Here is a 14,735-nt window from a genome sequence, read left to right on the forward strand (position 1 = left end):
TTGTTTAACAATTTAACATTACAGACAACTGGCTAAAAATATAAATTAAAAGCATTCTGTAATGTTGACAGGTCACAGTCGAGAGATTCCATTCATGTTGTTTGTGACCCAGAATCCAGAAGAACATCCAGGGATTATATTTAACCTTCAAAATAAAATAAAATAAAATAAAAACCAAACTGCTAACCAACTATGAAATAAAATAAAATAAATACATAAAATACCATTAATGTTGATTGTGACCCCGAATCCAGAAGAACACGCAGACATTATATATATAACCTTCAAAATAAATAAAATAAAATAAAAACCATACTACTAACCAACTATAAAATAAATCAAAATAAAATAATTATTTATTTACTTATTCATTTGTAAAAATTTACCAGTATGCACAATTGGTTACAATATATCTGTTAAATGTTTTTAAGGTGGCATTCTGTAATGTTGCCGGGTTTTGACCTTCTGATTCCATTCATGCAGTTTATGATCCAGAGACTGGAAGAACATCCAGGCATTGTATTTAACCTGCAAAAAAATTAAATTAAATTAATTAAATTAAATTATTTCAAATAAATAAAACAAAATACAAATAAAATACTAATAAAACATATTCTACTAACCAACTGTTAAAATAAATTGACTTAATGTATTATTATTATTATTATTATTATTATTATTATTATTATTATTATTATTATTATTATTAACAATTTCACAAGACTGGAAGAACATCCAGGCATTGTATTTAACCTCCAGAAAATTTAATTCAATTAAATTGCTTAATTTATTATTATTATTATTATTATTATTATTATTATTATTATTATTATTATTATTATTATTATTATTAACAATTTCACAAGACTGGAAGAACATCCAGGCATTGTATTTAACCTCCAGAAAATTTAATTCAATTAAATTGCTTAATTTATTATTATTATTATTATTATTATTATTATTATTATTATTATTATTATATATTTTTAACAATTTAACAATATGCACAGTTGGTTAAAATATATAAATTAAGTGTTTTTAAGGTGGCTGCAATGTTGACAGGTTGCAACCTTCTGATTTCATTTATGCTGTTTGTGACTGAAAAAACATTCAGGCGTTGTATTTAACCTCCAAAAATTAAATTAAATTAAATTAAATTAAATTAAATTAAATTAAATTAAATTAAATTAAATTAAATTAAATTAAATTATTTTTACTTTATTACTATTATTATTATTATTATTATTATTATTACAATTTTAAAGTATGGCAATTGTTTAAATTATATAAATGAAATGTTTTTAATTTGGCATTCCGCAAAGTTGACAGGACAGAGACTGGCAGAACATAAATAATAAAATATATACCAATAAAATAAAAAACAACTATTAAATTAAATATATATATATATATATATATATATATATATATATATATATATATATATATATATATATACACACACACACACACACACACACATACAGTGGGTACAGAAAGTATTCAGACCCCCTTAAATGTTTCACTCTTTGTTATATTGCAACCATTTGCTGAAATCATTTAAGTTCATTTTTTCCTCATTAATGTACACACAGCACCCCATATTGACAGAAAAACACAGAATTGTTGACATTCTTGCAGATTTATTAAAAAAGAAAAACTGAAATATCACATGGTCCTAAGTATTCAGACACTTTGCTGTGACACTCATATATTTAACTCAGGTGCTGTCCATTTCTTCTGATCATCCTTGAGATGGTTCTACACCTTCATTTGAGTCCAGCTGTGTTTGATTATACTGATTGGACTTGATTAGGAAAGCCACACACCTGTCTATATGAGACCTTACAGCTCACAGTGCATGTCAGAGCAAATGAGAATCATGAGGTCAAAGGAACTGCCTGAAGAGCTCAGAGACAGAATTGTGGCAAGGCACAGATCTGGCCAAGGTTACAAAAAAATTTCTACTGCACTTAAGGTTCCTAAGAGCACAGTGGCCTCCATAATCCTTAAATAGAAGACGTTTGGGATGACCAGAACCCTTCCTAGAGCTGGCCGTCCGGCCAAACTGAGCTATCGTGGGAGAAGAGCCTTGGTGAGAGAGGTAAAGAATAGCCCAAAGATCACTGTGGCTGAACTCCAGAGATGCAGTCGGGAGATGGGAGAAAGTTGTAGAAAGTCAACCATCACTGCAGCCCTCCACCAGTCGGGGCTTTATGGCAGAGTGGCCCGACGGAAGCCTCTCCTCAGTGCAAGACACATGAAAGCCCGCATGGAGTTTGCTAAAAAACACCTGAAGGACTCCAAGATGATGAGAAATAAGATTCTCTGGTCTGATGAGACCAAGATAGAACTTTTTGGCCTTAATTCTAAACGGTATGTGTGGAGAAAACCAGGCACTGCTCATCACCTGTCCAATACAGTCCCAACAGTGAAGCATGGTGGTGGCAGCATCATGCTGTGGGGGTGTTTTTCAGCTGCAGGGACAGGACGACTGGTTGCAATCGAGGGAAAGATGAATGCGGCCAAGTACAGGGATATCCTGGACGAAAACCTTCTCCAGTGCTCAGGATCTCAGACTGGGCCGAAGGTTTACCTTCCAACAAGACAATGACCCTAAGCACACAGCTAAAAAAACGAAGGAGTGGCTTCACAACAACTCTGTGACTGTTCTTGAATGGCCCAGCCAGAGCCCTGACTTAAACCCAATTGAACATCTCTGGAGAGACCTAAAAATTGCTGTCCACCAATGTTTACCATCCAACCTGACAGAACTGGAGAGGATCTGCAAGGAGGAATGGCAGAGGATCCCCAAATCCAGGTGTGAAAAACTTGTTGCATCTTTCCCAAAAAGACTCATGGCTGTGTTAGATCAAAAGGGTGCTTCTACTAAATACTGAGCGAAGGGTCTGAATACTTAGGACCATGTGATATTTCAGTTTTTTCTTTTTTAATAAATCTGCAAAAATGTCAACAATTCTGTGTTTTTCTGTCAATATGGGGTGCTGTGTGTACATTAATCAGGAAAAAAATCAACTTAAATTATTTCAGCAAATGGCTGCAATATAATAAAGAGTGAAACATTTAAGGGGGTCTGAATACTGTGTATGTGTGTATGTATGTTTATATATATATGTGTGTATATATAAATTAAATGTTTTTGAAGTGGCTATTCTGAAATGTTGACAAGTAAAATTAAATGAATTTAAAATCATACTACTAACCTACTATTCAGTAAAATAAAATATTACATTTGTAGATCTATGGCATTATTAATACCATAATGTTCACTCTTTTGTGCAGTAATAATAAAACACTTTTTAAAGTATTGACTCAGAGAAAGCACTAGATGGCACTCTGTCCCTGCCAAAAAACAAAGACTAAGCCCAATCCTTAAGCCCTTTGGAGGCGTGAGTAAAATGACTCTTAATTTGACATTCTGTCATTGTGCCTGATTCATTCTCTATTTCACTTCTTCTCTTTACATCTAGAGTTCATTGACATTTTCACTGATATGTTGACATATAAAGGGCACTGAAACAAAACATAAAATATTCAGAGCATTTTTGTCTTGTTTTAAACCCTGAGATGATCATTTTTCTTTTTAAAGTCAAATATCACATGTATTGACTGGTGGAGTTTGTAAGATTCAACCAAAGATTGAGTAGCCAAAGTTAACCACACAATGAACACCAGTACTATCATTTAAAGGAATTATAGCCTAGGCCTAATTGACCAAATGTGCTTCACTCGCAGGCGTTTGCTGAATCATCCAAACCTTGAATTGGTACAAAATTGAAGGCAGAACAATAAGCCAGAACAGAGTGACAGAATGTTCTCTCAACACATTTTGCTGGCAACAGAAGGTCTTTGTGTTTGCAGAAGGATCATGGAATTTGTTTTGGCCAAATATTCCAGAGACACAGAAGTGGCAATCATATGAGGCGGGTAGTTAGTTAAATCCACACTTAAACAGCTGTGGTCCTGCAGAAATGGGGGGATGGGGAAGTCACAGCACTTACTGTACCTGTGTTTTTCTGTTCTCTGATAAAACTATGCAGAACCTGAGACTTGTCACTGATTGCTTTCTGGTGTCAAATCCTTGTTATGCCTATAAACGTACACACGACTACACAAACACACACCCACAGAGAGACAGACAGAGGGATGTAGCAGTTGCTGTAACAATAGAAGATTCCAAACATTCCTTCTCAACTCATTCTGGCGCAGTTCACTGTCCGTGAAAATGTTCCAGTAATAATTAAAGCCTTGTACTACATCTAAAATAATATTGAAAAATAAAGATAGCAATTTTTCAAAACTATACATTTCTTGGATCATTTAGAGGAACTGTACTACACAAGAACTAAAAAAAATAGAAATTAAATAGAAAACAGGTGATAAATAATAAATAGAGAAATAAAAAAAGCCTGATCAAAAGTTAAGGTATGCATTATTATTTTTTTTTTTGCATATTTAAGTCAATGTATTGTTAATTTTTTCATATATTTCTCATTCATCGCAGGGCCAAGTGAAAAAAATAAAAAATAAAACAAAAAAGAGATGTAGTTTCCCAGGAAACCTTGACATAAACATTGTGAAATACACTTTTTACAAATAAGGAATGTTGCAGACAGTAAACATGATTGAAAATAAATACAGACTACAAACTTTAGACAAAGTAAAAATAAAACAACTAGTGCAACATCCAATAAATAAAAACTAATAATTAATTTTTAAATGCCACAAATAACATTTAATTCATGTCTATTTAAAGAAATACATAATATAATATAATATAATATAATATAATATGCATGTATTAAATCTATATAAGCAAACAGTTAGAAATATTCAAACATTTAATTCAAATCTATTTAAAAATATATAATATAATATAAATCAATTTTAAATGCCACAAATAATATAATATAATATAATATAATAATATCCATGTTTTAAATGTGTATAAGCAAACAGTTACAAATGTTCAAATATTCAATTCATATCTATTTAAAGAAATACATAATAAAATATAATATAATATGCATGTATTAAATCTATATAAGCAAACAGTTAAAAATGTTCAAACATTTAATTCATATCTATTTAAAGAAAGATCTAGATCTATCTATCTATCTATCTATCTATCTATCTATCTATCTATCTATCTATCTATCTATCTATCTATCTATCTATCTATCTATCTATCTATCTATCTATCTATCTATCTATCTATCTATCTATCTATCTATCGAATAAATATTTTAATATTTGAAGCTATTTGTTTATAGGCCCTAGCTGAACCGTTGCGTAATGTTCATGACGTTATTTCCCTACGACTATTAGTATTTAAGTATTTTGCATTTTTTTACAAAATGAAAATGAATGCTTTTAGATTTCAAATAATTAAATCCCCCATGATCAAAAACTTTATTGCCTATGTGTGTGTGTGTCTGTGTGTGTTTGAGTGAGCGCGAGCCCGAGGGCGCGTCACACACGCGCGCAGCGAGCGGTTCTTTGCGTAACACCGGAACTGTGATGTGCGGACCGCTGCAGCCCTACAACTCCACAACACTATTATTGTTCATATGATTTATTTCACTTCACTCAAGTGTTCCTGCCATGACGCGCTGGATTCCCACTAAAAGAGAGAAATATGGAGTGGGTGAGTGACTTTCAACGCGCTTTTGTTAGTTTTTAACTCAGTGTTTAACTCTGGAAACTTGCGTTGGAGTTTGAGGAGAGTTCAGCCGCACCTTTACCTGAACACACACAACACGCACAACACGCGCTTCTGATACCTGTATGAAAACTTGCCAGTTATTATACAGAAACTACTTAGTTGCTTTAATACATCAACAGGATACAAGTTTGTTGACATATTTGGTAACAGAAGTTTGGATGGGTTTCACATTGCACTTTCGGGTCACAAACAACCCATTTGTTTTACTATAGTTTGTTTATAAGTACAAAGTAGAGCCATTGTTGCTCCTGCAGGTTTGACAGAACAATACAATTACAATAAGTACAGAAACATAGCCACCAGAGTTCCAGTGATCTCAGTCATAAACAGCATTTCCCTTCCAGTCACTTTAATCTGTGCACATGCGCTCAGGTTAAAACACCCATTAAACCGAACAGAATGAACTCTTCTATCTCACACCGCTGCTCAGTGGCTGCATTGTTTTGCAAATGTCCTTTATTATTGTTTGTGGCTTGATAAGGGTATTCAGATACTGTGCATTTGTGGTTAGTTGACATGCTACTTCCAATTTAACCATCCAATTTATGTCACATGCTTCAGTTGAATTTACTGAATAAATTCTCAGAACAATTATAGCTGTTGCCTGTCAAATTAAATCAACTTTATATGCACAAGATATCATAACACAATAAACGCTCTGCCGGTCTCAAGCAATTTTCAAGTCTTTGTTTTCTTCATGTTGTTTTTTCCACAAAATGAATGAAAACCATAGCCTTTGATATAATAATTATAGAAACTAATTATAGAGCAAATCTGACAGATTGACCCGAAATACAGCAAGAACAGTACAATTTTTAAGTATTTTTACTATTTAAAATAACATAAAAAAATAAAAAAAAGGTATAATGTAATTTATTCCTGTGATCAAAGCTAAATTTTTAGCATTATTACTCCAGGCTTCAGTGTCACATGATCGCTCAGAAATTATTCTAATATGCTGATTTTTCTGCATAAGAAACTGGTTATTGTAATTATTGTCAATATTTAAAAGAGTTGTGTACATTTTTATCAGGATTCCTTGACGAATAGAAAGATCCAATAATCAACATTTATTTAAAATAAAAAGCATGTGTAATACTATGCACTATACAATTGAAAAGCTTTTTTGGGGGGAAACAATTATATAAATTAACACTTTTAGTTAGTTAAATTGATCTAAAGTGATGATAAAGACATTTATAAGGTTATAAAAACTGTTCTTCTGAACTTTCTGTTCATCAAAGAAACCTGAAAAAATTCTACTCGGCTGTAACATGACGATAATAATAAATGTTTTTGAGCAAATCAGAATATTAGAATGAATTCAGCTTTGAAATCACAGAAAAGATCACCTTTTAAAATATATTCAAATAGAAAACAGTTATTTTAAATAGTAAAAATATTTATTTTTTTAAAAACTTTGGATCAAATAAATACAGGCTTGGTGAGCAGAAAAAAGCTATAAAAAACTTAAATCTTATGTTATCTTTTGACTGGTAATGTATACACTTTTTTCGTCTGATTTAAAATATATATATTGTAACAGTCAATTAATAAAAAATAGAAATACATGGTTTGATTCTGAATGTCTTAATTGCTTGGACATACTGAAACTAAATAAGACTAAATAATAAAAAAAACCTACTGTTCAATAGTTTAGTAAGTTTTTTTCACCCCGAAAGTCCTAGAATATAGCATTATGACATACTGTAAGTGTTAGATAACAAGCTCAGAACACATTTTAATATTTGGACCGCATTTGTTGACATTTTTGCCCTGGACAGTGGTTCATTTCTGACCCTGGTGGTTGCATGTGTATTTATTCTGTTGCTGTGGTGCAATACTGTACTTAATGTTCATGCCAAGAGCGGTCAGCTGGCCAGTTTAAAGCACACAGGGACAATTGTTGTGGTGGAGCGTTCTTAAGGGATATGTAATCTGTTGGTCAGACATCAAGTGGTCTGGTTCCTACTAGGCCCCTGAGAACTTTGACATACATTTGAGGAATTTGAATTAAAGGCATTTTTTGCATCTGGTGAGAAATTGGTAATAAAAGTGACCCTGTATAGGTCAAAATTATAGATTTTTTAATTAATAAAAATCATTAGGCCTATTAAGTAAAGATCATGTTCCATGACAATATTTAGTGAATTTCCTATTATAAATATATCTCAACTTAATTTTTGATGATATGCATTGCTAAGGACTTAATTTGGACAATCTTAAAGGCGATATTCTCAATATTTGGATTTTCTGCATCCTCAGATTTTCAAATACACTGCAAAAATGCTTTTCTTACTTTGATGTTTTGTCTTGTTTCCAGCCAAAATATCTAAAAGTTCTTGAATCAGGAAGGATTTTTTTTTTAGTAAAAACAAGTCAAAATTGTGACCCTGGACCACAAAACCAGTCATAAGGTTAAATTTTACAAAACTGAGATGTATACATCACATGAAAGCTCAATAAATAAGCTTTCTATTGGTATATGGTTTGTTATGATAGGACAATATTCGGCCGAGATAGATCTATTTGAAAATCTGGAATCTGAGGGTGCAAAAAAATCAAAATACTGAGAAAATCACCTTTAAAGTTCTCCAAATTAAGTTCTTAACACTATTCAAAAATTACATTTTGATATATTTATAGTAGGAATTTTACAAAAAATCTACATGGAACATGATCTTTACTTAATTTCCTAATGATTTTTGGCATAAAAGAAAAATCAAAAACTTTGACCCATGCAATATATTTTTGGCTATTGCTACAAATATACCCTAGCGACTTAAGACTGGTTTTGTTGTCCAGGGTCACAATTAAGTACGTTTTTGCTTAAAACAAGCAAAATAATCTGCCAATGGGGTAAGAAAAATAATCTAGTTGTCTGTTTGAAATAAGATATTTTTTCTCACCCCATTGGCAGATTATTTTGCTTGTTTTAAGCAAAAACGTACTTAATTTTGACTTGTTTTTACTAAAAACAAGACAATAATTTTGACTTGTCTAGAAAATCCTTCCTTATTCAAGAGTTGTTAGATATTTTGGTCGGAAACAAGACAAAAAAATAATAAGAAAAGCGTTTGTTGTAGTGTAGTTGTATCTCAGCCAATATTGTCCTATCCTAACAAACCATACGTCAATGGAAAGCTTATTTGTTCCGATTGTAATAATGCATTTCCACAGATTTTTAAAGTTTTACATTTTTGTTTTATATTTAATGTATGTTTATCACTCTATACTTCATGTTAAACCTGAAGCGTAAGAGCCAATGTAATCGATCTCTCTGTACTTTTCCCCTTTTGTAACCTTACAGAAACACAATCATAGATTTTTCTTTCGCTATTGCAACAAATAAGAGCACACGTATTATATTTCTTGTAGTTTCCCTTCATCACTTAGAACTTCCACTTTTTTGAGAATATTTTTGTTGCATCTAAACTAGCGCACACATTCATGCAGCGCTATTTCTGCATGTCACTATGACCACAAGGCATTAGTTACACTGTGCGATCACAGATCTGCTCTTAGAAATGGCCCGGTTCATCATTGCACTTGAGCAAAGCGTATGAAAATGCTCATGGCAACATGACAAGTGGCAATGTGCTAGTGTGTGGCCTGCCTGTAAGTGATGTCATAGAGAAGCGTATACAAAGGCCGGTCAGAATGGAGCATGTTAGCACAGCCCACATCCCAGCATGCACTAGGCCTTAGCACTGTGACACCTCTATGGCCCATTTGGCCGAGGCAACAAATCACACGCTCAAATGGTGCCTAGTGTGTGAACTGAATCATTGTCTGTGATGCCTGGACTGTGATAAAAATATGGTATTTTTGCCTTAATGACATGCATTTCTTAGCTAAGCGTTTTAAATGTAGCCAGGGGTGATGAAATTCTACGTGTTTGACACTCCTTCATGAAGCCTGGATTTGTTTGGGTGTGGACAGGAAGTTTCATGCACCTGTATTATAAATGATTAATCTGAGCGAAGCAGACCGAAGTTTATGGGCTGATTTTACGAGCTGTGGAAGTTATGAGATATGGTGGCATTTTCTGTTCTTTACTGTGTCAGATTGTAATGAGCTTGTTATGGAAACATAGCCGCAGATTAAATGGAAATGGAAAGTTGCTTCAAAGTTCTTTTCTATGAAAAAGAAGCGGACAGATTTATCAGTTGAGTCTGCTTGAGATCTGCAGTGCTCTAGTGGAAGCATGTTGTGAAACGTAGCCTGAAGCTTTTCGGTTTATCTACAAGTCTTTATTTGAACTGAACAATGTGCATGCCTGAACAAGGCCTGAACCATTTTCCCTTGGGCTGAGTGTCAGCGCGCTGCAGATAGTGTGGCATTGAAAATTCTCATTCTTTTTTAGCCATAGTTTATCTTTTTTATTGTTTTATGCGTCAGCTGGAGTTGGGAGAATTTAAGGGAAAAAACAATATATATAAGTATGTGCTCTATTCACCAAGGCTACATTTATTAGAGCAAAATTACAGTAAAATCAGTAAAATTGTCAAAATATTATTACAGTTTAAAGTAATTGATTTCTATTTGCATATATTGTAAAATGTAATTTATTCCTGTCATGCAAATCTGAATTTTTAGCATCATTACTCCAGCCTTCAGTGTCACATAATCCTTCAGAAATCATTCTAATATGCTGATTTGCTGCTCAAGAAATATTTTTTATTATTATCCGTGTTAAAAACACTTAATTTTTATGTGGTGACCAGGCTACAAATTTATGTTTCAGGATTTTTTTTTTTTTTTTTGCAATTCAAGCCCCTGGTTTCATAGAGAAGGCTTAAGCCCTATAGTCCCAGGCTAAAATGCATGTCTGGGCTGTTTCAAATGAAAGAAACTTGCACTGACTGATCTTAAAATATCTCAGATTCATTGTTTTGTCTCAAGATGCACACCAGCAATGTTTTTATCTACAGCATATTTCTTAAATCTACTTAAATAAATTGAACTGTGGCCTAGGGCTGCACGATTATGACAAAAATCATAATTGTTGATTATTCCCTTGTAATTGTAATTGCGATTATTAATTACGATTATCACAATTTACATTGATTGATGTTTTAAATAGCTGTATACCATTGTTTGAAACTGCATGCCATAATTTTATATGAAAATAGAAAAACAAGCTGAGAACACTCTTCCTGAAATACTTTTATTGCTTTTCTCATTGCTACTAATGTCAACGATTCATTGGTTTGGTTTCTTTAAATAGCAAAAATATGCAATATGCATAGGGATATGCCGCATTTTCATGTTGCGATTAGTTTATAATGCTTTTATCACGGTATTATTACAGTATTATCATGATATTGAAATTTATTTTAAATAAGTGGTGTCATAATACAGTATAACAGGTTAACTATTTTCTTATAACAAAAATAACTGAACATTTGAATACAATAAAGCTATACACAAAAAATGTATAAAGTAAACCAACTTTTTATTTTAAATGGCAATAATATTTCACAAAATTACAGTTGTATTCTGTATTTTTGTTTAAATAGATACAGCCTTGAGCATAAGAAACTTAGCTTACATTTTTTTTTTTAAATTACTGGTCCCAAACTTTTGTATATTTAGATTTTTTTCCCCCTTTGCTCTTGAAAGGTTAAATGTTTGTTGTAATGCATGATTGCAAAAGTAAGGTGAAGTCTAAAAATAGATGGAAATTTGCATTCACAATCAAATTTCCTATAAAAATACCTAATATGTGACCCAGGACCACAAAACCAATCTTAAGTCGCTGGGGTATATTTGTAGCAATAGCCAAAAATACATTGCATGGGTCAAAATTATTGATTTTTCTTTTATGCCAAAAATCATTAGGAAATTAAGTAAAGATCATGTTCCATGAAGATTTTTTGTAAAATTCATACTATAAATATGTCAAAATGTAATTTTTGATTAGTAATATGCATTAAGAACCTAATTTGGACAACTTTAAAGGTGATTTTCTCAGTATTTTGATTTTTTTCCACCCTCAGATTACAGATTTTCAAATAGATGTATCTCAGCCAAATATTGTCCTATCCTAATAAACCATACATCAATAGAAAGCTTATTTATTGAGCTTTCATGTGATGTATGCATCTCAGTTTTGTAAAATTTAACCTTATGACTGGTTTTGTGGTCCATGGTCACATATAGTCCTGATATATCTTTGGAACTGCTTTAATTTCTATAGTTATTCACTTAATTGCATTATTATTAATGTCACTTTTGGAAGTGGGGCTTAGCGACAGGTGGATTTTTAACGTGACCCATGTGTATTGCATTCTTGCATTGATATATGATACTGGACAGTTTATTTAAATGGGTTGGCAAACTGGTTTATCACCCACCTCTAGTATCAGCCAATCATGTTCTAGTGATTGCATATGTATCTTGAGTGAAATCTAGCATGTGTATGAGGAGTGAGGATGTTACTCTGCTTAACTTTCCTAGGTTGCGTCTTTGTACGCACATATGCCTGTTTTGTGTATATACACCAGATGGAAAGCAGTGTGGAGGCAGATGCATGGCACAAGGAAATCTTGCACTCCCACTAAGTGTCCTTCAGCACTGAAGAGGGAGGGAAAACTCAGGCCTTCAGTCTTGTAGTGTAGACATGCACTCTCAAGTTCATCTGCAGTTCAACAGCCCAAAAATGTTACTACTAGTAAGAGGAAAGCACTCAGCGCTTCTCAGTGCGTTCACATTCCACAAATCAGCACTTGCACAGTGCCCCGTATCAGAAGCTGTTTGTGCAAGCCAATATTTCATTGAAGTACAACACAGATGCTTCTATTATCCGTTGTTACCCTTACAGTATGGTGAAACTGACTCAGATATGTGTTTTAAGAGGTGTTCGCTAAGGCAAGTATTGATATTACTATTTCTGACCTTGAAGAAGGGACCCAAACTATATCTTTATTATAGACTAGAGACTTGATATGGACTCTTTTGACTTATGCCAGCTGCACAATTAATCAAAATACATTTGAGGTCAAAAGTTTACGTACACCTTGCAGAATCTGCAAATTGTTAATTATTTTATCAAAATAAGAGGGATCATACAAAATGCATGTTTTTTTTTTTAGTACTGACCTGAATAAGATATTTTACATAAAAGACATTTACATATTGTCCACTAGAAAAAAATAATAGTTGAATCTATAAAAATGACCCCGTTCAAAGGTTTACATACACTTGTTCAATTCTGTGCATTTTTGTGTATTTGAGCCCTTTTCAACAATGACTATGATTTTGAGATCCATCTTTTGACACTAAGGACAACTGAGGGACTAGTAGAAAGGAAGTATGATGCATTAAGGGCCGGGGATGAAAACTTTGTAACTTTGAAGGTCAGGGTAAATTTAACTTATTTTGTCTTCTGGGAAACTCTGTCGCTTCTGAAGGGCACTACTAAATGAAACAATATGATATTTAGGCAAAATAAGAAAAATGTACACATCTCCATTCTGTTTAAAAGTTTTCACCCCCGGCCCTTAACTCATCGTTTTTCCTTCTGAAGCATCAGTGAGCGTTTGAACCTTCTGTAATAGTTGCATATGAGTCCCTCAGTTGTCCTCAGAGTGAAAAGATGGATCTTAAAATCATACAGTCAATGTTAGAAAGGGTTAAAATACACAAAAATGCTGAAAAACCAAAGAATTTGTGGGACCTGAAAGATTTTTCTGAAAAACAGCAGGCAGTTTAACTGTTTAGGACAAACAAGGTACTCATGAACAACTATAAATTCAACTCTTATGGACTATATGTAAACATCTTTTATGTGAAATATCTTATCCCGGTCAGTACTAAATAAAAAAATTACATGCATTTTGTATAACTCCTTTTATTTATAATTATTATCACCTTTTTGCAGATGCTGCAAGGTGTATGTAAACTTTTGATCGTACAACCAATTTTGCGATATGGCTCGTGCGATTTTTAAATAAAAACGTGATTTAATTAAATGAATACACTGTGTGCATAATTATTAGGCACGTTGATATTGTGGTCATATTTTTTTTCCAAGCACATTTGACCAATTCCAAACCACATCAATCTTAATAACTACTATTCATTTTGTATTTAATTATTTATAAGTGATATATAATTGTCCATGAAGGCTGGAAGTGAATAACTCCTTATATTCAGGTGTGCATAATTATTAGGCACATTTTCTTTTACTGATAAAATGAGCAAAAAAAGAGATTTACCTCAGACTGAAAAGTCAAAAACTATTAAATGCCCATGAGAAGGATGCAATACTAATGCAATACTGGAATTTGCAAAGTTAAGTCATGACCACCGGACAGAAAAACGCTCGTTGCGTCTGCATTGTCAGAAAAAACAGATGGAGGAGAAAAGATGCATGTTAATTGCAAAAAAAGTAAGAATTAATGTTAAGAATTAGATATGAAACCATCAGGAACCATTTAGTCTCCAGCGCCACCGTTTTCCAGAACTGCAACCTACCTGGAGTCTCCAGATGTGCAATGAGTCAGGTTCTCAGAGACTTTGCTTGGACAAAAAATCCTAAAAAATGACCCTCAATTAATAAGAATAACATTCTGAAGTGTTGTGAAATACATAAAGACTGTTTTTTAATAGGCTTTATAGACAGATGAGTTGAGAGTGGCTCTTGAAGGACCAGCACCACATCCTCTTGTAGCACTCTTTCCAGTTTATCCTCCAGAATCTGCCAGTAAGTTTTGGGACTTCAGTTTTAGTCCATCTCCTATCCTGAAATGTCTGTCTTGCAGAGATGGACCAAAATGAACTCTTAAAACTTACTGCCAGATTCAGGAAAATATATTTTTGAAAGAGTGCTATACAAGAGACTGTGGTGCTGGTCCTTCAAGAGCCACTCTCAACTCATCTGTTTATAAAGCCTATTAAAAAACAGTCTTTATGTATTTCACAACACTTCAGCATGTTATTCTTATTAATTGAGGGTCATTTTTTAGGATTTTTTGCCCAAGCA

General features: G+C 32.9%; 1 protein-coding gene across 1 annotated transcript in view; it reads left to right on the plus strand.

Moving 5' to 3' along the window:
• The first annotated feature begins 5,625 nt into the window (after positions 1-5,625).
• dock5 (dedicator of cytokinesis 5) overlaps positions 5,626-14,735 on the plus strand; it is a 104,265-nt gene continuing 95,155 nt past the window's right edge. Inside the window, exon 1 of the mRNA XM_073819887.1 lies at positions 5,626-5,668. Coding sequence (XP_073675988.1) covers positions 5,626-5,668 — 43 coding nt within the window. The remainder of the gene's footprint in view (positions 5,669-14,735) is intronic.

This window comes from Garra rufa, chromosome 15 (assembly GCF_049309525.1).
Source record: "Garra rufa chromosome 15, GarRuf1.0, whole genome shotgun sequence".
Taxonomy (NCBI): Eukaryota; Metazoa; Chordata; class Actinopteri; order Cypriniformes; family Cyprinidae; genus Garra; species Garra rufa.